Raw genomic sequence first — 22,317 nt, forward strand, 5'->3', positions numbered from 1 at the left:
GAATGAATAGGGAGGGGAAATGAGAATTGAATAAAAATAGTACTTTCAATGTTTTGCCATTATGAATAATGTCCCAGTGAATAACTTAGTGCATTTGCTGTCTCTTATTTGTGAAGATACATCTTCAAGATAAATTTCTGAAACAAAGTTTGCTGGATCAAAAAGTAAATGCATACTTAGTTTTGTTAGGTACTGCCTGAATTTACACCACAGTGATTGTAGGAATTGAGATTTCAGCAAGTACCCCATGTGCACAATAAAGTTCAGAAATCACTATTTTAGAACATGGCTATTTACTTTTTTGAGTACTAACTCTCTGGTCAAAATAAATGCACCAATAGGAATACATATTTACTGGCATACCTGCAAGTTTGGGCAGCCCTACAAAATTGGTGTTTTTTTTTTATGGAAACCTTGAAGCTCATACTGGTGAAGAAATCCTGTCTAGACAACATCTCAAAATTAACAAAATATATGTTTTTCTGACTGGATGAGGATAGTTTATTTCCTTTCACCAGCTTCATTTGGCCTCTGCAGCCTCAGTACACTGAGCCTATCCTTGATCCTGCATTTCTGCTTAAAAGTAAACCAAGAAATTGGAATATTGCCACTTATGAAGAAGTTATCGCTTTATTGGACTTTTGCATTACTTTTTTCTAAGTATAACTGCCCTTCACAGCTAGGATAGTGAACATCAAACAAAGAAATTCCTTTTTTATAGTGTGATTTCATCTGTTTAACCATATGATTTTATCATCATTGCAATATTATTGCACATTCTATTCCAACAGCAAACTGAGATGTGCACACAAGTATAAACAATAAATAATATACAAGAAAACTATGCTGTAGTTAAAGTTTTATTTTTCTGCACATAGTTTTTTTCTTCTATTTAGTAAGAATTTAACATAGGAATTGATAGTTCAGCTAACTGGTAATTAGCATAGCGGTGAACCAGGCTTGTTCAGCAGTCTACAACTTCATGGATACTTACCTTGGCTGCTTCCGAGAAAGCCATCTGTGTTATTTCAGCTCAGAGAAAAAATATTTTATAAACTAATAGGACGTCCTTAAGTGTGAAAATTAGGTTATACATCTCTGCATATCTCAAAGAGCAAGTTTTTGACATCTAATATATTACTGCAAATATTCTACTGTTTCACATGAATCAAGTATATTGAGCATGAGATTTTGAGTAGTGACCTTTGCAAACTGACCCCTCAAGTAGTACTAAGAGAGCACTGCTGTTGGTTATAAAAAGTAATATGCCCAAACTGTAAAATCCATTTTTTTTGGTATTAGGTAGAATGACAGCTTGAGATCTCACAAGACAGGTAGACTTCCTGTGAAAAACCTAAAGGTACAATATAGTAAAGAAATATGTTTTATGAAAGTTATACTAGAGTGCTGCTCATCCTTGTCCCCACTCAATTGACTATCAAATCCTGTTGATTCAGACCCCAGAATATTTCCTGACTCATCTCTTTCCCATCTCCACCCCTGTACTAATGCATAACTACCAAACTGGAATCTCCTTATCTACTCTCTCAACTCTTTCAGCCCTATCCTCCCCACAGGGCAGAGTATTATATTTTTAACATTCATGTAAATTTCATAAATATCATACTTTAAAGAAAACAAAGAAGCAAAGCTTTTGTTAGATTCTAAACGGTGATTGTCTAAGCTCCTTAGGAATACATCCAAGAGCTATTGCAATATGGTATATGTAGGTAAGTAGAAATGAATATTGAGAAGTTGCCATTAAAAATGAAAATTAGCCCTAGCCTTTTTCGCTCAGTGGTTAGAGTGTCGGCCCTCAGACTGATAGATCTCAGGTTCCAATCCTGGTCAAGGGCACGTACCTCAGTTGCAGGTTCCCCAGCCGCAGTCAGGGCACATGTGGGAGGCAAGCAATCAACGTGTCTCTCTCATGACAATGCCTCTCTCTCTCTCTCTCTCCCTCATCCCTGTCTTCTACTCTCTAGATATCAATGGGAAAAATATTCTTGAGTGAGAATTGAAAAAAAAAGAAAGAAAGAAAAGAAAATTAGTCAGAGGTCAGACAAAGGAATACCAAATCTTACCATGAATTAATTGCAACTTTTCACAAGTTCTCCAAAGGGTAGTTAGATATATGCAAACTGAGACAAAGTGATAATTTATTATTAGCTAAATAATAATTTGGGTTCAAAGTAGAATACATGTGAGCTATGCTGGATAATGTGGAAAACTAGCTTGTTTTTGTTAGGGTCACCGAAGGAGGAATACAGGAGGCCAAAGTGGTAAGGGATTATAAATTTATTAGGTCATCTGGATACCAGATGGGCTGAGCCCCAAAATGACACCAGCACCCAGGGGTGGGGAGTCAGAGGTTTTAAAGGACTCAAGGTGGGATTTTTCTGGGTGGAGAATTCTCTGGGCAGATCCGGATCCTGGGAAGGTCCCAAGGGGAAGGATAATGGTCTTAGTAAATGGAATGTGGTCTTAGCAAGTGGAACGTGGTCTAAGTGAAAGGGAATGTCTGTTGTGAAGTGGTCTAAAGGTCAGTTCTCCTGGAAAGGAGTAGCGATTCAATTATTTGATCAGACTTAACAATTTTCCTATCCTAGACTGGCCTTATCCATATGTGTTTCACCTTTAATTTAATTTAAAGTCTGAGTCCTAGATTTTATTATCCAGTATGAGAAAGTCAATCCAGAGCCTACACACACACACACACACACAGAACTGAGCATGGACAGACACGTGACTTGGTTCTGAGCATGCAATGCTTAATAAAGCAGACATGGCCTTTGTTTTCTTGGAGGTTATAGTCTACTTAGTAAACATATCTTAAACATATGATCATCTTTGGGTGGATGTAGTGTGTGTCTGTATCAGTTTTATGCAAGTGAAATAAAGAAGAATGTTATAATTAATGCAGATGCCATGAGATTATATTGGGAAGATCTAATTGATACTGGAAAAGCAGGAATGGTCTTCACAGGAATTGACATTTTGGTTGAAAATTAAAGCCAAGATTGAAATAGCATGGCAAAAATTACATTCTAAACTGGGGGACAGGATATGTGAAATGCAGAATGGAAGAATATACATGGGTTGTTTAAGGAACTGAAAAATGGCCAAGGTATTAGAAGCATAGAATGATACCGCTGGCAAAGGTATCAGAGTGGGGGAATCATACAGAGACTAGATCATGCTCACCATTGTCAACAATGTTAACAATGTGAGGGTTTATTCCGAATGCTATTGGCAGTGAATTCCTCACTGAAGTACTCCATGGTTCCTTTCTTCCATCTCGTTGTCTCATGGCTCCCTAACCAACTTCTGAATCTGCACTGTGCTCAGGTACTCTACCTCTTTTATCATCTCCACTCCCATCCCACCTGCTCACCTTAACCATGTTAGCACAACTTCCCACTAGTTGAGCTCCATACTTTTTAGGTTAGATTTTTGAGAGAAAGGGTCCCAGTGATTTAGCTCAGACTATGATCTGGTTTCATTTGTATTACCTGTTCCTCCTCAGTCTAATTATCTGTAAACAGGAAGGGCAGGGATGATATTGACACATTAGGGCTGTCCCTCTCAGGAACAGAAACTGGTGGGGCAGGATTAGAGAAATATAGATGCTGAATGGGACAGCCACACTGACTGACATATCTAATACATGTACACTTTCAGGGAAACCACTAGTAGGAATGATTCCAGAATATAGAGTAACTGGCTGAGAGCAGAAGCCTCTATGTCAAGTTGAATTTCTGTGTGTTTATGTATGAACTGAAAACCAAGTTCAAGAGAGATTTATAAAACAAAGTAAGCAAAAACCCCCAAAATATAAATCAGTAAGTAACTGTCTTGAACGTTCTTGACTAGACAGAAAAAATAGTTTGTTTATTATGCACTTCCCTTAACTAATGGGAGCTAATATAATTTGAATTTAAACCTCTGACTCCAAAGATTGATTAATCTTTCAGATTTTCAATTGCATTTTAGGATTACAGTGCTAAATATTTAATATTCTTACTTTAATTTTGAATATGCTTTAATTACTCTATATAATTTGAAAAAACGCTTTCTTTTTTAATTTTTGTATACACAATGGAAGAAAAAATACAATTATATTACTGTTGATGTTATGTAGATGATAAGTTAATTTCAAAAACAAGACTTAAAAGTAAACTTCCTAATGCAATTCTTGCTAAGAAAAATATATATCATTTTTCTAAAATGTAAAGAAATACAGTTATCTACATCATCACATGATTAATAAACATGCGGGGTTTACAAGCCTTAATCAAATAATGATTTTTTAAAAATCTGGCAATGTATGACCCCCTACTTTTATGTCTCATTTTTCTCTCATCTACTTCCTCATCAAAATCTTATGTAACCTCATTTTAAAACAGATAAAATGAATAGTAGGGGATTTCATTGTGAGAACCCTCAAAGTTTCTAAATTTCATCATTAAACTATATCCAAAATGTTAGGAGTAAGAATGATGACAGGAAACCAGGGTGGACTATGGAGTTAAAGGATGCGGACTGGACTCTGATGTGTTTAAATTAACCTTTGTCCTTCTGACAAAGTACAGAACCACAAAAGTACATCATTTAAAATGAATATCTCTAGCAACAGTTAAGTCTTATTTTTATCAGCTTAAAAAACACACATTTTAAGATGTCAGTGTGTGTAAGAATCGGTTTGCTTTAGTGTGTGGGGATGATGGGAGCCATAACTGTAGGCATGGTGCTCTATCACTGTCTCTGAGTGCTCCCTTTGTGACTTTTGATTTATGTCAGGCAAGTTTGCCAACAATACCCAAAGTTTCTTACTATCTTCAACTGTATAAATCTGATATCTCTATAGTAAAACAGGGCTACTTTTATAATCAACAAAAATGTCAGATAAAATCAGTTTCCCATATCTGATGAAATAAGGAAGCCAAAATGATAAACTATTTACTACAGATGCTGAATTATAAGAATAGTGAACAGGATGCATAACTGAAAGTTTGAAAGAAGTCTTTTTGTTCTTTATGAACAAACTAGAGGCCCAGTGCACAGATTTGTGGACTGGTGGGGGGCATGGTCTGCGGGGATCCGCCCACTGTGGGAGCACCGCTCATCCTGGTCAACTGAGCGGCTATGGACCTGCCCTCTGAGCAGCTGCTCCCACTGTGATACCACTGCACTCCCACTGTGGGAGTGTACTGATCACCAGGGGGCAGCTCCTGCATTGGGTGTCTTCCCCCTGGTGGTTAGCAACTGGTCAACTGGTTGTTCTGGTCATTCAGCCATTCTGTCACTGGGTGTGTGTATATATATATACATATATATATATACACATATATATATATATGTATATATATATAATTAAACATCTTAGAAATGGAGACAGTAGTTGGGATATAGTTGAATTTCTTTTATTTGTTTTTGTTAATGTGAATCAAATGGAATGACATTCAAAAATAAGTGAAGAACAAGAGAATAGCAATCTCAATTTAATTTCTCCCTGATGCTAGAGAATAAAAGATAATTGATGCCACAGGAGAGAACAGGGAGAGAAGACACGTCAATGTTGCAGTCCTGTGGGGATGGGGTTTGGGACAGATCTGGGAATGATCTCACCATCCACAGGCAGAGTGTTTGACTCGGGGCCCTGCTATACTAGAAGCAACATGATATACTTGGATCCTGGGGAGAAGAGATGCTGAAAGGGTGACTGAGGATCCTGGAGGTTAGTAGAGTTAAATGTTCATAAACAGTGAATTAGATAGAATAAATGAGATTCCAAACTACCATCTGTGTTTCTTTTCATGGGATTTCTGGGATACAGCACAGGTTTACCCAAGGTTTCTAAGCCCAGGGGCAGTAATGATAAATTACAAAATTATTGCATTTCAGTTCAAAAGGCATAACATAATCTATTTGTGGGGAAAAAACACCTCAAATTAGGAATATTCTTCAAAACTACTCATATCTACCCTTTAGAAATGGTAACATCATGAATAACTGGAAGACTTTCTGTTGAAGATTAAAGGAGTATATATAGAGAAAAGGCAATTAAATGCAATATATGATGTTGGATTGGATTTTGAATCTGAACAAAAAGTGGAAATTTTACTATATAGAACATTATTGGTCAGCAGGCAAAATTTGAGTAAAAATGATGTATTGTGTCAGTATTTAAAGTATTGATTTTGATATGTATATTGTGGTTATGCAAGAAAACGTTTTGCAATTAGGAGATGCAGCCTGAGGTATTAGTTGTAAAGGGTCATGATGTCTGCAGTTTACTGTCAAGAGGTGCAGACAGTACTAGAAATAGCCCGAGGGATAAGGTAAACAACTGGTGAATCTAGGTGAATGAAGGGTATGGGCACTTATTCTATTCTTACAACTTTCCTGTAAGTTTCAAATTATTCAAAATCATTATTTAAAAATAAAGACATGACAAATCATTTGTGTTAGGGCTTTGTCAGTGGCTTACCATGTGGACTTTGAGCCTGTTTCATCTGTGAAATAAAAATAATCTGCCCCTGCCTGGCCAGCATGACTCAGTGGTTGAGCACTGACCTATGAACTAGGAGGTGGCAGTTTGATTCCCAGTCAGGGCACATGCCTGGGTTGTGGGCTCGATCTCCAGTGCGGGGCATGCAGGAGGCAGCCAATCAATGATTCTCTCATCATTGGTGTTTCTATCTCTCTCTCCTTCTCCCTTCCACTCGATATCCATTAAAAGTATATTTAAAAAATAATCTGCCCCTTCTATTACATAGATAGTTATAAGGGTCAATGAGGTAATGGGGTTCACTGAACATATTTAACTTTTTTTCAGATTTGGAAATATATTTTATATGAAAGAAAAGAGTAATTTTCAGTCAAGCTACACTTTCATTACAAATGAAATATAGAATTAAGATAACTTAAAACTTGAGCTTTTGTTTATTAATTATAATGCAGCCATTCACTGTAGTCCCTCAATTAAAGAATGCCCAGAGAATGGAGCATTCCTCTATAACTATAGTAGGACATTTTTATATAAAATTAAATGGTACTCAAACAAGCAAAGAAACATCTATGTAATCATGTGACTATGGGTACTTAATGCTAGCAATATTATGGTTTTAGTGCTATTCTTTGGAGAACTCTTCCATTTCTTGCATTTCAATTATAAGTGAATAGAGCTCATCATAGTCAGTATCCTGAAGTCTGAGAAGGTTCAATTTGGTGTAAAGATTCAATTTTAGTGTAAAAATATTTTATGTCTCCACTGGGCACTAGTTAATCTGCTGTCTGCTGGTGATTCTTTGTCTCTTGTAGTTCGGTGCCATTTCACATACCCAAAGTCCTCCTAGTCTTTTGATTTTACTTTCATTAAAACAGTAACATTTTGATTAATTTTATATTTATACTTTTTTCCACACTTTGGTTGAAACTTATTCAACCATTTGTATTATGACCTGGGATACATATAAGAATCTCTGCATCATTCCTACAATAGTAGGTCAATATCAATGAAAACCTTGGCCAAATAATTTAAATTTTCTTAAGCTCCTTCATCATCATCTGGTCCACTCTTCTATAATTAAAATTCTCAAACAGAAGTACCGCAATTTCTAGTATTTTAAGAAAAAACAAATCCAGGGGCATCTTTTTAATCTATATTCATTTTTTTCTTTTTTTCTTTATTTTATGAAGTGATTGACCCAGACACCCTGTCCTTTATCCTGGAACTTTTCTCTCTTAGACTTCTATAAGATTCAGTGTTATTTCTTTGACAATAACCTCTGATCTTACTTATTTGCTCTTTTTTTCCTCTAACAGCATGCTTCCATGGAACTTGTCTTGGCATTCTTCTCTATTTTCCTTTGATGTCACCTCTGATTAAGTCAGCTCAAGGTGATTCAGAGAATTCTCTATTTCTCCAGGCTCACCTTTTTTCTTCATCAGCATGTAGATAGTTACAATCACCAGCTTCATATCGCTATCTATCTATCTATCTATCTATCTATCTATCTATCTAATCTATCTATCATCTATCTATATGTATGTATGTATATGTCACACTAAACATAGTGTGCCAGAGCCTCCAATGCTCTGTGTCCAAAGCCAGGCTACCTGCACATTAGCATTTTTTCAGTTCTGTGAAATGGACAAGTTAAAAGAGAAACTTATAAAAGAAGATGCATTTGGTATAGGGTGAGAAAGAGAGCCTCAGATAACAGGAATAATGGGCAGTATTCTACAGAAAGGGAGAGAGAAACCGGGTACTCCTTATAGCAACTTGACTTGAGATAGCTATAAGAAAATTAAGAAAGAGGAGATGTAAAATGGAAGCAAGAAGAGAGAGAGAGAGAGAGAGAGAGAGAGAGAGAGAGAGATGCTTAGGAACAGAGGTTTGAGCATTTAGCATGACAATAAAACAGCACCATATGCTCTTTTACTTCCTTCTCACTAGACTAGGAAGCTCTTCACCTGAATGGAATGTCACATGAAAAATAATTTGTAACTTACTGTGATAAATTGATCTTTCAAGAACATTAGGTGAAATATATACTCATGATGAAACCTGGCTCTATCACAGAATAGTGTGCATTAATGTTTAGCAATTAGTCAAAGCCTCCCATGGCAGAAAGAGCTAAATTAAAGTTAAATAATACTTTTAAGATTGAAAGATACCCCATGCTGTTAGATAATACAAGGATGTTGAGAAAAGTAACCAAAAACTAATTCACCGAGTTTGTAAAATCAAATATTCTGTACTCTAGGTAATCTTAATATTGCTCAGTCATTGTAAATCAGATTATTCTTGAGATTGTATTTATGTCAAGGCAAATGGTCTTCTACTTACAAATGTAATTTAGTCTCATGAATAGGTAATCTTGTTAAAATATTGTCAGCCTAACTGAAATTGATTTGTGTTTACTAAACGTACAGAATACTAATTAAATATTAGACACAAGTGCTAGAGGTATTTCAACCTTTGACAGACACTGTTAGTGCTTCATGGAAGAATTGGATTTGTTTTTTTGTCTCAGAGGTCAACATTGCTTTTCGGTCTTTTCTTCTAGATGCAGAAGGAGAAAATGAGGAGAAATGGCCCACATTTCTTTCATGAAATTTTGTGTTTGGGGGTTATTTGGAAGAATTTGGGATTGGTTTTGGGGGAGTTATGTATGTTTTATCTCCATTGCTACAAACAACACATTTGCTTTTTCCATCTGCTTAATTCCATCGCAGGTTTGCGATTCACAACCACTCATAGCATCTTTGAGCTCCACATAATAGCTTTTGTAGGAGACAGACAGTACCAGCCAATCTGAAAAGCAGGTTGAAGATAAAGCCTGATAGCTCACGTGCCCTGGCCTGGTGACTGGGCTCACTGCAGAAACTTGTACCAAATGGGCTGCGTGCATCTTCTGTGCTGTATGTGTATGGGCTCTATGAGGCTTAAAGAAACATTTCCCCTAATACGAAAATAAACCCACCATAATCATTCATTTTGGAGAAATTTTACAGTTGTTGGTTAACCTGCTCCCTTATGCCCCGCAATATTCATTAACAGATTTCTCTGTTTATGAGTGATATTATATGTAAATGGTTATGGGAAGCTAACAGATGTAACCAGTGAAGTAAATTAGAAGGAAAAGTTCTGTTTTTTACAGATGGTTCTACTGAATATGCTTTTATCCCTCCTCGACTTTAACATTTAGTTTTCTTTCAACAGAAAACTTTTCTTTACTGACTACGGGAATGTGGCCAAAGTGGAGCGGTGTGACATGGATGGCATAAACAGAACAAGGATAATTGATTCAAAGACAGAGCAGCCAGCTGCACTGGCACTAGACCTAGTCAACAAATTGGTTTACTGGGTAGATCTTTACTTGGACTATGTGGAAGTTGTGGACTACCAAGGAAAGAACAGACATACTATTATTCAAGGCAGACAAGTAAGTATAATTTTGTTAGAAAAATACAGCTAAGGTAATAAAATGCATGCTATCACAGTAAGAAGGCCCCAAATCTCAATGTTGAAAATCCCTCATGAAGTTAAGCTTCAATGGGTCATAAAATTATGATGTATTTCCTAGATGGGAGAATGTTCTTTTCACAGTACATTCTATATATTGGATATGCCTCTCATTGTTTCCTTCCCTGTATTAACAACACAGCACAGAAAACAAAACAAAAACAATGCAAATAAAACAGGAACACCAAACAACCAAAACAAAAATGCTAGACTAGTAAGAAAGGAAAATACTAAAATATGACAGATGCTGTGGCCCACTTATTAAACACTAATTTAAGTAGTTTATTTATGAAAAAAAAATGAACTAGGATTTGTTCCATGTGTCATTGGAGATATTTTGCTAACAAAAGCAAATGCCTGCTTCCAAAAGTATTACTTTAATACAGTGGTTCTCAGCCTTCCGAATGCCACGACCCTTTAATACAGTTCCTCATGTTGTGGTGACCCCCAACCATAAAATTATTTTTGTTGCTACTTCATAACTGTAATTTTGCTACTGTTATGAATCGTAATGTAAATATCTGATATGCAGGATGTATTTTCATTGTTACAAATTGAACATATTTAAGCATAGTGCTTAATCACAAAAACAATATGTAACTATATATTCAATATGTGTTTTCCGATGGTCTTAGGCGACCCCTGTGAAAGGGTCATTCGACCACCAAAGGGGTCTCGACCCACAGGTTGAGAACCACTGCTTTAATAGGTTGGATTAAATTTTTCCTTCTGGTATATTCAAGTATTTTCTAAAATGAGATTTCTGTAAAAATTTTGAAATAAATTTTCACTGAATTCAAAATTTTCACAGAATTCAAAAACTATACAGATAGTCAAAACTGTATAGTTTCTCCCTTGCTGGAGTACAAGATTATTTTTTCAAATAACAGTCAGTAAACACCTCACAGGAAATCTCTAAATTGAAATGAGCCTTATTCAGTAGTAGAGCTTTTCAAATTCAATTTTACCTCACTTATTGCACTAATTTCATGTGAGAATCTTATTCTATCAAAATGAACCTTTTTCTTTCGCAATGCAAAGCAAAAATATTCTGTAATTATCTCTTTAAGTTACTTTTCCTTTCTAATTAACTTTTTACAATGAAATTCTTTCCCTTTCCTTGAAAAATAAACAAATGCACTAATCTGGGTGGTAAAAAAAAAAATAAAGTTTCCAATATTAGAGTTGAGGCCAGATATTTCTCACCTTCAACTGTCCTAAAATGGTTATGATGGACCTTCTTTTTTACATAATTAAATTTTTAAACAAGGATAAGGAATTCAAATTATTTTCTCCATGACTATAAAGTTTTTGAATGTCTGAAATTTGTATTATCCATTTACTTTTTCCTTTGTATTTTTTGGTTTTGCTGGCCTGCCACTAAGTAATCCAACATGTAAATTAGTTGGCCACTCTGTAATCCAACAGATACATTTTTGAAAAATTTGGGCTGTAGGAGGAATGGTCTATTCACCACTCTAAGCTCCTCCCACCTCTACTGGGAGTAGTTAACAGAGCAGGCAACATGTACTTACTTAATGGGGAACAGACCCTTCTGAAGGCAGGCAGGGAGACAGTGAGTAAAATTTGATCCTATTATTGTGAACATGTTTTCTACTTTGATGGATTCAAATGCCCCCTCGGTAGTCATGGGATGTGGATTGTCAGTTATGTAGAGTGTAATGTGAGTATATCACAACCATACACTCCCAGATGACTGGCCCCAAATTTTGAGCCAAACATGCATCAGAATGATGGTAATGGAAGAGTTCAGGTGGTTTGTAATTTTTATAGAAAAAAAAATTCCCTGAGCAAAATTGGGCCATAGGTATATTTAGTTAATATGATGTCAGCTATATTGAAAATATATTAGTATATACATGCATGCTCACACAAACACACACAAACTTATGCTAACAACAACAACAAAAAAAGATTATTTGCACTTTAGCATTGAATGATTCACCCCATTAATTTTACTCTTTCACTTTTAGTCTATACATGAAGAAATGAGATAAAAAAACAAAAACAACAACAACATGCAATCTTCTTCTACTCATGTCTCACATGAGAGGATCAGAAATAGTAATGATGAATCATAGATGCTTGAGAAATAAAAAAAAATCCAATGATTTTGCTTAATATACAGAACTAACAAGATTTCCTGATTAAAAGAGAAAAAATTATAATATGTTCTATAAATATTTTACAGTCAAACCATACTTAGTTTCTCAAGTTCTCTTAACTATAAATCTATACTAAAAGTGCTCCAAAATACAATATATTACCAAAGTATAGTGACAAATGCTTTTTTATCAAAATTTCTACAGAAAATCAATTGACAGCTCTACCATATCCTGAGCCAGAATCATTTTAATTTAAGTGTAACACAAGGAATACCCAAAGGCCTAGCATGTGCCTTTAATGGGAAAACCAGTATACTCATTATTTCTCTATTTTACTGGAAATGTTCCTTGACTTCAAGATTTCTATTCTTCCCCACAATCTCCAAGACCTCTACCAAGGAGGATATTTCCACTATTAAAGTGTCATGGATAGCAATAAACATTGTTACTTTCAAGCAAACAGTTCCATTTCCATTATGAATAGGCTTTAGAAAGAATGTGATTTCTTAGTGAAATGATGACATTTTCTTTACAATTATTCCAAATATGTGATTTCATCATTTATTCTTTCCATGCTGGGCAAGTATTAATCTAATTGTAACTTGGGATTTTTTTAATGGAATTTTTAATTTATAAAATGAATTTTTTAAAGTACCTTAGCATTAATTCTTTCACAGACAGAGATATGCTTTTGAAGATTCTACATATCCATGTCTATATGAGCAAAAAGCCCATAAAAGTACCTCCAATTTTATATCAGTGCCATATGAATATTAATGAATAGACTTAAAGGTTTGCTTCTTGCTAGCTTTCAAAAAGTAGCCACTGAGCATATTTTCTTAATGAAACCTAAATAAAATTTTCTCCCATGCATTTGCAACTGCTTTATCCACTACTGTGTGTTTTATTCTCAGATTATTTTTTTAAATTAGTACAGTGTTAATTTTTTGAGAGTAAATGAACAATAATATGGTGTGACTCTGCTACTAAGGGAATTGTTCAGACTAGTACATAGCAATGTTTTTCTTTGAAGTTGAAAGCAGCATAATTAAAAATCTAGTTATGTTTGTCCCTCTTTATAGGTCAGACAATTTTATGGTATAACTGTGTTTGAAGACTATTTATATGCAACCATTTCTGATAACTTCAACATCATAAGGATAAACCGATTTAATGCCACATATATGCATTCATTCATTAAAATGGAAAATGCTCGAGGACTCCGAATCTATCACAAAAGAACTCAACCTATAGGTAAGATGCCAGACTTCTTCATAGACTTCATGATGGTGAATTGAATGGAGTTATGGTCCTTGTGCTTTTGTATTATGCTAAAGTGGGAAAATCATAAATTCTCTGTTTTGATTAACAAAAGTGCACATGTCTGCTTGACACAATGGATAGAGCTCCCTTCTCAAGTTTAAATGACAAATTGTTCAGTTCCTGGTGAATCGTTTCTACAAGGATAAAGTTAAAGTGAGAGCTAGATTTAGTTTCAGGAAGGAGCTTTCGGTCATCAGGCATGTAGTCAGGAAACTCAGATGCTAAGATACTAAGAGTTTTTTAGTATCATTTTGGAGAGAAATTTCAAATCAGGTTACTTTCTTATAGTACTGGTTCAGTTTTATTGCAATCATTGGGGTCTTTTGACTTAACATCCTAAGGTGTTTTTTTAAATGCATGTTTATTAAAAATAATTTTTAATGACTAGACTGCAGTGTTTCTTCGTAGTTGTCAATAACACAAACTAGTTATTTTGCATAGTAGGTTAGTGATGCTTATTCATGAATACAATTTAGGCTAAATCGCATCTTCTATAATAAAAGCCCAGCGACTGAATGGCAGAACAACCAGAATGACCAGAATGACCAGTCTCTATGATGTGCACTTACCACCAGAGGGCAGATGCTCAACACAGGTGCTGCCCCCTGGTGGTCAGTTCACTTCCACAGGGGGAGTGCCGCTTGGCTGACCGAGATGAGTGGCTGCTCCCGCTGCAAACCCTGGGCCTAGGAGCAGGAACCCGGGCTGCAATCATCACCTCCTCGCCCCAGGCTCCTCCTCCTTGCTTCCTGCCACCTCTTCCAGATGCCCCAGGCCAGGCTACAGTGCTTGCAGAGCTGATCCTGGAGACTGGGAGGCGGGTTCATGGCTGCCACGGGACTGAGGGCTACTCAGTGCTATTGTCCCTAGGCCTGGTCCCAACTGGGTCCCCTGGAGAGGCAAGTGCTCCTGCTCCACGGAAGATGCCGGACCAGGGAGCAGACCCTCAGAGGGCAGGTCCACAGCTGCTCTGCAGACAGAGATGAGCAGCGCTCCCTCAGTGGCCTATCCCCGCAGACCACGCCCCCCATTAGTGCACAAATCTCATGCACTGAGCCTCTAGTATAGAAATATATAAAATACAAAGGCCACCACCAAACTTTTCATCTTTTTATGCCTCAAATTAACACTATAATTATCTGAACATTAACATATGAGAAAAATTAAGCCCCTAAGGATGATGAGTGTCAGGGATAGGGCTAGTTTACAATTTGATATTAAATGGTCAGAGGAAGTCCCACTGAAAAGATAAAATTGAGTGAATACAAAAAATTGTGGCACAATTTCTAAAAGTGTAGCAGTTTTATTATGAAAAGAAAATTGCCATGTTATTCATTGCAATTCCAAGTAATTGATGGTCAAAAATCAATATAATTACAATAATACATAAAATCTTACTGACATTTTCCTACTACAGCCCTTTCTCTTTGACTCATCATTTTGTTTCTCATCCTCTCCATATGGTACTTTTCCTGTTCTTTTTTCTTATTCTGTAACTTCAACATTTATAAAATGACCTTCTATTCCTCTATCTCCACATGCAAACTCAGCCTCCTCCTTTTGGCAATTTCAGTTACACACACACACACACACACACACACACACACACCAATTAATTTTGTAAGAGAGTTCTCAAAACGGCAATGTCTTCAGTAAAGATAATCACTGAATTACCTTTAGTTTAGGTTAGATAATCATGGCTTATTATGAAAAAATCCTTTTTATACTTAACAACCTAACTGGGATACTTTTACCATACCTTTTATATTTGAAATATATGTATGTATGTATATATATCTACACTAATAAAAGAGAAACATGGTAATTGGTGTACGACCGCTACCCTTCCCATTGGCTAATCAGCGTATCCTTATGCAAATTAACTGTCAGCCAAGATGGCGGCCGGCAGCCATGCACTGAAGTGAACAGGGAGGTTTGCTTCCTCCAGGAACTGCAGACTCCAACGTTCCCCGCCTCACTTGCCGGACTCTCAACTGCAACTCTAAGCAACTATTACTATGTTGCAAATAAGAAGCTAAACAAAACGGCTTTCAGTCAGCTCGGGACCGCAACATTGTATCCATGTTTTCAGCAGCGAGGCCTCAGAGCTAAAGCTGGCCCAGAATAAAAAAAAAAAAAAAAAGAAAACAAGGAGCGATTGGGAGCTTTTAGTCAACTGCCAGCAGGAAAACAGCCCTCAGCCCCTCAGCCAGCCTGGCCAGGCACCCCAGTGGGGACCCCCACCCTGATCCAGGACACCCTTCAGGGCAAACCAGCCGGCCCCTACCCGTGCACCAGGCCTCTATTCTATATAGTAAAAGGGTAATATGCCTCCCAGCACCGGGATCAGCGGAGCAGCGAGGCTCCCGGCACTGGGATCAGCGTGACAGGGGGCAGCGCCCAAACCCCCTGATCAGCCCTGCTCTGTGCCTGATAGGGGGGGAGCTCCCCAATCCCCCGATTGCCCTGCGGCTCTGTGTGTGACAGGGTGCAGCGCACCAACCCCCTGATCGGCCCTGCTCTGTGTGTGACAGGGTGAGGGGCCCCAACCCCCCGCCCCCACGGGCCCTGCTCTGTGTGTGACAGGGAAGAACCATAACCTCTCCATTGGCCCTGCCCTGAGTGTGACAGTGGTGGCGCCCCAACCCCCTGATCGGCCCTGCTCTGTGGGTAATAGAGGGTGGCACCCCAACCTCCTGATCGGCCCTGCTCTGTGGGTGATAGAGGGTGGCGCCCCAACCCTCCTCCACGGGCCTTGCTCTGTGTGTGACAGGGTAGAGCCATAACCTCCCCTTTGGCTCTACCCTGAGTGTGACAGGGTGCAGCGCTCCAACCCTTGATCCACCCTGCTCTGTGTGTGACAGGGGGCGGTGCCCCAGCTCCCCTATCGGCCCTACTCTGTGAGTGATAGGGGGGAGCTCCTCAACCCCCTGATGGACCCTGCTCTGTGAGTGACAGGGGGCAGCGCCCCAACCCCTTGATTGGCCCTGCTCTGTGAGTGACAGGGGGCAGTGCCCCAACCCCCTGATGGGCCCTGCTCTGTGTGTGACAGGGGGCAGCGCCCCAACCCCCCTGATGGACCCTGCTCTGTGAGTGACAGGGGGCAGTGCCCCAACCCCCTGATTGGCCCAATTCTGTGACAGGGGGCAGCGCCCCAACCCCCTGATCGGCCCTGCTCTGTGCGTGACAGGGGGTGGCGCCACAACCTCCCCATTGACCCTGCCTTGAGTATAATGGGGAGGTGCCCCAACCCCCCAATCAGTCTACCCTGAGCGTGACTGAGGGTGGCATTGCAACCTCCCGATCCGCCCTGCTCTGTGCATGACGGGGCAGCGCCCCAACTCCCCAATCGGCCCTGCTCTGAGCCTGACCAGGGGCTGCACTTAGGGATTGGGCCTGCTCTCTGCTACCCGGGAGCAGGTCGTTATCTCCCGAGGGGGTCCCAGACTGCGAGAGGGCACAGGCCGGGCTGGGGGACCCCCCCTCCCCTGCCGAGTGCACAAATTTTTGTGCACCGGGCCTCTAGTATATATATATATATATATATATATATATATATATATATATATATATAACACACATATATATATATATATATAGTAAAATAAGCATGCACCTAAATAGTTTAATTTTGCTTACATATAAACAGTTTAATATAATAGCATATTATATCTCAGAATTATTTTTTAAATGTAGTCAAAGGAGGATTTTTGCAAATCCCTATCTCTTTTCTATGGAGTTTACACTCTCTCATTGATTCTGGTACTAATTAGTTTGGTATTTGGGTGTGTGTGGGTTTTTTCGTTTGTTTGGTTTTTTTTTGCTAAGATTCCTCTTCTTATACTGTAAAACAATTCCACATACTGATACACATAATTGTCTTGTCTTTGGAGAATTTCAAGTGGACTGTTTCTGTTTGTTGCAGTCAGAAGCCATGCGTGTGAAGTGGATCCATATGGAATGCCAGGGGGATGTTCGCACATCTGTCTGCTCAGCAGCAGCTACAAAACACGGACCTGTCGCTGCAGGACTGGCTTCAACTTGGGAAGTGATGGCAGGTCATGCAAAAGTATGTTGTCGAAATCAAACATTTGCCAACAGCTACTGCTACAGAATAGGGTTTTTAGTATTAATTAGCAGCAACATCCATAATAACATGAGACTTCATCAAGTGAAATCTGACTGCAAATATGTGGCAGTCAATTTTCTCAAAATCAGTATTGAGTGGTTTTGTGCATGTGTTTGTGAATGTGTGTGTGTGTGTGTGTGTTTGTGTTTCACAATGTGAATGAGAAAACTAAGTGGGCTGTAGAGTGACTAAATTTATGGATGTCCTGGAAATATAAGAAAGACTTTTAGGAAGACCCTTTCCTTTATTCCTTAAAGAATGTTTGTGGTCTAATAAGCTCAAATCATTGGTTGACCAGATTTTCTCTTATCTGAACCAAGATGCTTCTACTAGTAAAAAAAGAAAAAAAAAGATGCTTCTACTAGTAAGAGGTATGTTGGTTAGGTTAACAGAAATTTACACAAAGCAGTGGTTCACCTTATTTAGTATCATTGGGAAGTGAAATTAATTTTATTATTTAATGTTCCAGGTAAATGGAGCTTTGCTAATTCATATTTTTAAATAATTTTATTTAAAAGCTTCTAACAGATATATCTTCATTTTATTCTTGAAATATGCTAGAGCAATTTAGTTAATATTTATTTAAATAAGCTATTTTTTTATAAATGACTTTTTTAAGTTTACATTTTTTCACAGAAATTAGTTAAGGTCTTTGGGGGTCTTTACAATCGTATATAGTAGAATGGCCCTTTTAGAAATGATGTCTACATGGATACTATTGCTCTTTAAATGTCCCCAAATACCATAATTTTTAAAGGTATGAGGACTGCTTTTTATAATGTCCATTTGTCTTCATTTTGTCATAGCAAGGCTTTTTATTTCTATCAGTTGTCTCTCTTTGGTCACTGTCCTGCCATATTTTCAATTTTTTTGTCATGTGCTTGCTGAGAACTATGAAATGAGACCACTAAAGAGGTTATAGTTTTAAGTATAAACAGAATTAGTAGTACTAATACTTTTAAATATATATATATTAATTATATATATTATATATATATATAATTATATATATATATATATATATATAGAGAGAGAGAGAGAGAGAGAGAGAGAGAGAGAAATATTAGAGAGGAAGGGAGAGGGAGAGAGGGACAGAAACATCAATGATGAGAGAGAATCCTTGATCATCTGCCTCCTGCACACCCCACACTGGGGATTGAGCCTGCAACCTGGGCACGTGCCCTGACAGGGAATCAAACCATGACCTCCTGGTTCATAGGTAGATAGATGATCAACCACCGAGCCGCACTGGTCAGCCAATACTTTTAAATTAGAACCAAGAGGCTCAATGGTTATAAAACATGCATTTTAGTATTTTGTTTTATTTCTAATTGTATATAAAATGTTTGGTATATAGAGATGACATATCTCATGTTCAGAAAATCCTGGAAAATTGAGGGTCTGTGTCAGAAGTCTCAAGATAGAAGTTGTGTGTGTGTGTGTGTGTGTGTGTGTGTGTGTGCGCGCGCGCGCGCGCGCATATGTGTATAACCAACGTTTAAACTGTCCTGGTTACCACTTGGGAAGTTATGGCATGTCATGCAAAAATAAAATCATACATGCATTTGCACACATTTTGGGGGAGAAGTGTAAGATCAGAGTTTCATAAGTTTCAACCATCCCAAATTTAGTGTCAATCAGGGAACATTTATATGACAATAAATAGTCCTAGGTATTTTAAACATAGAGGGTCAAATGCAAACAGGTGCTTACAAAATCATTAAAAAGCCTGAAGCAGCAGATTCTAGAATTCAGAACATTGCTCAAATACCATCATCAAACTAACCTGGCTTAAAGCTGGAACATCTGCCAAAATCAGAAGCTAGGGGCATCAGGATGCCACCAATGGCAATGGTAACTTCAGAAATACATGCTTTGAGCTGAGATTCAGGAATCAGGAAGCTTGCACCACAGCTGTTAGCTCCAGAAACATGTAACAACCAATAGTACCCTACTGGTAAACCAAGCAAAACATCACAGAACAAAACAAAAAGACACCCTCTTTCTTGCCTTTTGATATACACAAGGGAAGAAGGTTAGTGTGGAAAAACTCGAGTTCTCCATTGGATGAGCACCAACAGATCAGCAAAAGATGGCCTCATTTCCATATTCCAAACCTCAGCTCATACATCTGTTTGGGGTACTTAAATCAAAACCAGAACCATGGCTATATGACCACCTGTGAATTGTTTTCAGTTTTAAGTTGTCTATAGTTCAGGAAAACACAGTAGAAAAAAAAACTTTAAAGTAGGTATTGAATGACTAAAAGAAGTGATTAAAAAAAACAAGAGAAAAGAGTTACCATTCTTATTTAAAATATACATGCACACAGGTACACACACACATACATTAAATCAATAAAATACCAGGTTTACCAATTACCAGTTAAAACATCTATTAAAAATGAAAGCAAAAATAAATGTTAGCAAGAAGGAGTATGAGAAAATCAGCCTTCTTGTGCATTGATAATAGAACTGGAAATTGTTATAACTATTGTAAAGATATCAATACAGTTTTAAAAATTTAAAGGTAATACTATCCTTTTACTACCCTTTAACAAGTTATCCCACCTTTGACTGAAGAAATTTATTTAAGTGTATTTATAATAATAATACAAACTCAGAAACAATCTAATTTCTAACAGTAGGTAAGTAGCTGACTATGTTGTATTGCCTCTCTAGTAGCAAACAAGATGCTGCCATTGGAATGAATGTGTTGAAGACTTTTTAATGATGCAACAAAATATCATTAATTTTTTAAAAATCGGGTACTAAAATACATATATAATAGACCTATACTTTATTAAAGAAAAGTATGCATATAAAGTTGGTAGAAAATACTCAAGACTGTTAATTTTCAAATAATATGCACTACTTTTAAATAACATAGCACATTATTTAAAATATGCTCAGACACTGAGAGACTTTGAGGACAATGAGGGAGAGGAATATAAATATTCTTTACCCAGTAATTAGATTTCTGGAAATGTATACTAAGAGATCATCTAAGAAAATATATAAACTAGTAGGTTGAAAAATATGCTTATCTCCTTATTATTATAATAATAGAAAAGAAAAAACCAACCTGGGAGTGGTTTGGCAAATTATCATGTATTATACTGATCATACTGAAATAATGTAAGGCTTAGAATAATCAACATAGAACATAATTTTGATACTAAGATATAATAACAAAAGTAGCATATAAAAATGGAGTGCCTGCCCCCTTCTATATAAGTGTTAATTAGAAAACGAACTAGATAAATTAAATCTGAAATAGTCACACAAAGGAATAGAATACAGCAGTGAAAATGAATGAACAATGATTACAACCATGGATGAATATCAAGAATACAAGAAGAATAAAATTAATTCGTATGAGAATCCACACATATAATTCAAACACGTAAAGTTATACACCTACTCTGGGGAAATACATGCATTTGTCTAAAACTTTTACAAAGTACATTAAGAACTTAATAATTAGGCTATTGATATCTCTGGGATAGAATCGGGGTATGTGCATATCTTCCCATGTTCTGGGAACATTCTTAAGATATGTACTAGATACATGAGGTTTGTTTTATTTTTATTTTATATGTATTAAAATGTTATAAAATTTGCTTACATATATTTAATATTCAATAACATTAATTAAAAACAAGGAAAATATAGAGAATTATAATATAGTTTATATTGAGGGCAGTGTGTTTATATGTTATTAGTTTTTATTTTTTTCAAATTTTCTATAATTCAGACATATTATTAAAAATCTCATGGTCTGGTTATTCAAATATAATTGAGTCATTTGTATCCTCCATTTTAAAATAAAACAGTATATTTTCCCTTTCATATAAAGTAATTCCTTTAAAATTATATAGACTAAATTAAGTATCGGGTGCCCTAGCAATTGGAGAACCTTGCATATCTACACTAATAAAAGAGAAACATGGTAATTAGCGTACGACCACTACCCTTTTCATTGGCTAATCAGTGAGTATATGCAAATTCACTGTCAGCCAAGATGGCAGTTAACTGCCAACAAAGATGGCGGCTAATTTGCATATGTAGGCACAATGCAGGGAGGCAAAAGGGAAAGCACGGAAGAAGCCCCCTGCCACTGACGGTGATCAGAAACTCAGGGGGGAGCTAAGAGCCGGATGGCAGGGCAATGGCGGCCCGCAGCCATGATCAGAGAATTCTGCGCCTTTGCCGCACTGGCCAGTGATAGCGGGAAGTAGGGGTGGAGCCAGCGATGGGAGCTGGGCAGGGGTGGAGCGATCAGGGGCGGCTGCAGCTGGGGGTCCCTGCTGTCCGGGCCTAACGCCTCGGCCAGAGGCGTAAGGCCCTGGCAGGGGCGGCTGCAGCTGGAGGGGTCACCTGCCCAGGCCTAATGCCTTGGCCAGAGGCATTAGGCCTGGGCAGGAGCAGTGCCAGCGATCATGGGGAGCAGGGCAGAGTCTCTGATGGTGGGAGCTTGGGGTCCTCTGCCCAGGCCTAATGCCTTGGCCACAGGTGTTAGGCCTGGGAAAGGGTGGAGAAGGAGGTCCCTTGGAGAGCTGTGGGTCCCCTGCCCAGGCCTAATGCCTAGGTGAGAGGCATTAGGGCGGAGCCGTCAATCGCAGGGAGCAGGGGCTGAGTTGGCAATGGTGGGGTCCCGGGGGTCCCTTGCCCAGGCCTAATGCCTTGGCCAAACATGGGCAGAGC

At 37.8% G+C, this 22,317-nt stretch overlaps 1 protein-coding gene across 1 annotated transcript in view; it reads left to right on the forward strand.

Moving 5' to 3' along the window:
* LRP1B (LDL receptor related protein 1B) overlaps positions 1-22,317 on the forward strand; it is a 1,706,338-nt gene that overhangs the window by 943,520 nt on the left and 740,501 nt on the right. Inside the window, exons 8-10 of the mRNA XM_070423500.1 lie at positions 9,731-9,953; positions 13,242-13,413; positions 17,408-17,551. Coding sequence (XP_070279601.1) covers positions 9,731-9,953; positions 13,242-13,413; positions 17,408-17,551 — 539 coding nt within the window. The remainder of the gene's footprint in view (positions 1-9,730; positions 9,954-13,241; positions 13,414-17,407; positions 17,552-22,317) is intronic.

Source organism: Myotis yumanensis, unplaced genomic scaffold (genome assembly GCF_028538775.1).
Source record: "Myotis yumanensis isolate MYYU_CA2020_CCGP unplaced genomic scaffold, mMyoYum1.0.hap1 SCAF_8, whole genome shotgun sequence".
NCBI lineage: Eukaryota > Metazoa > Chordata > Mammalia > Chiroptera > Vespertilionidae > Myotis > Myotis yumanensis.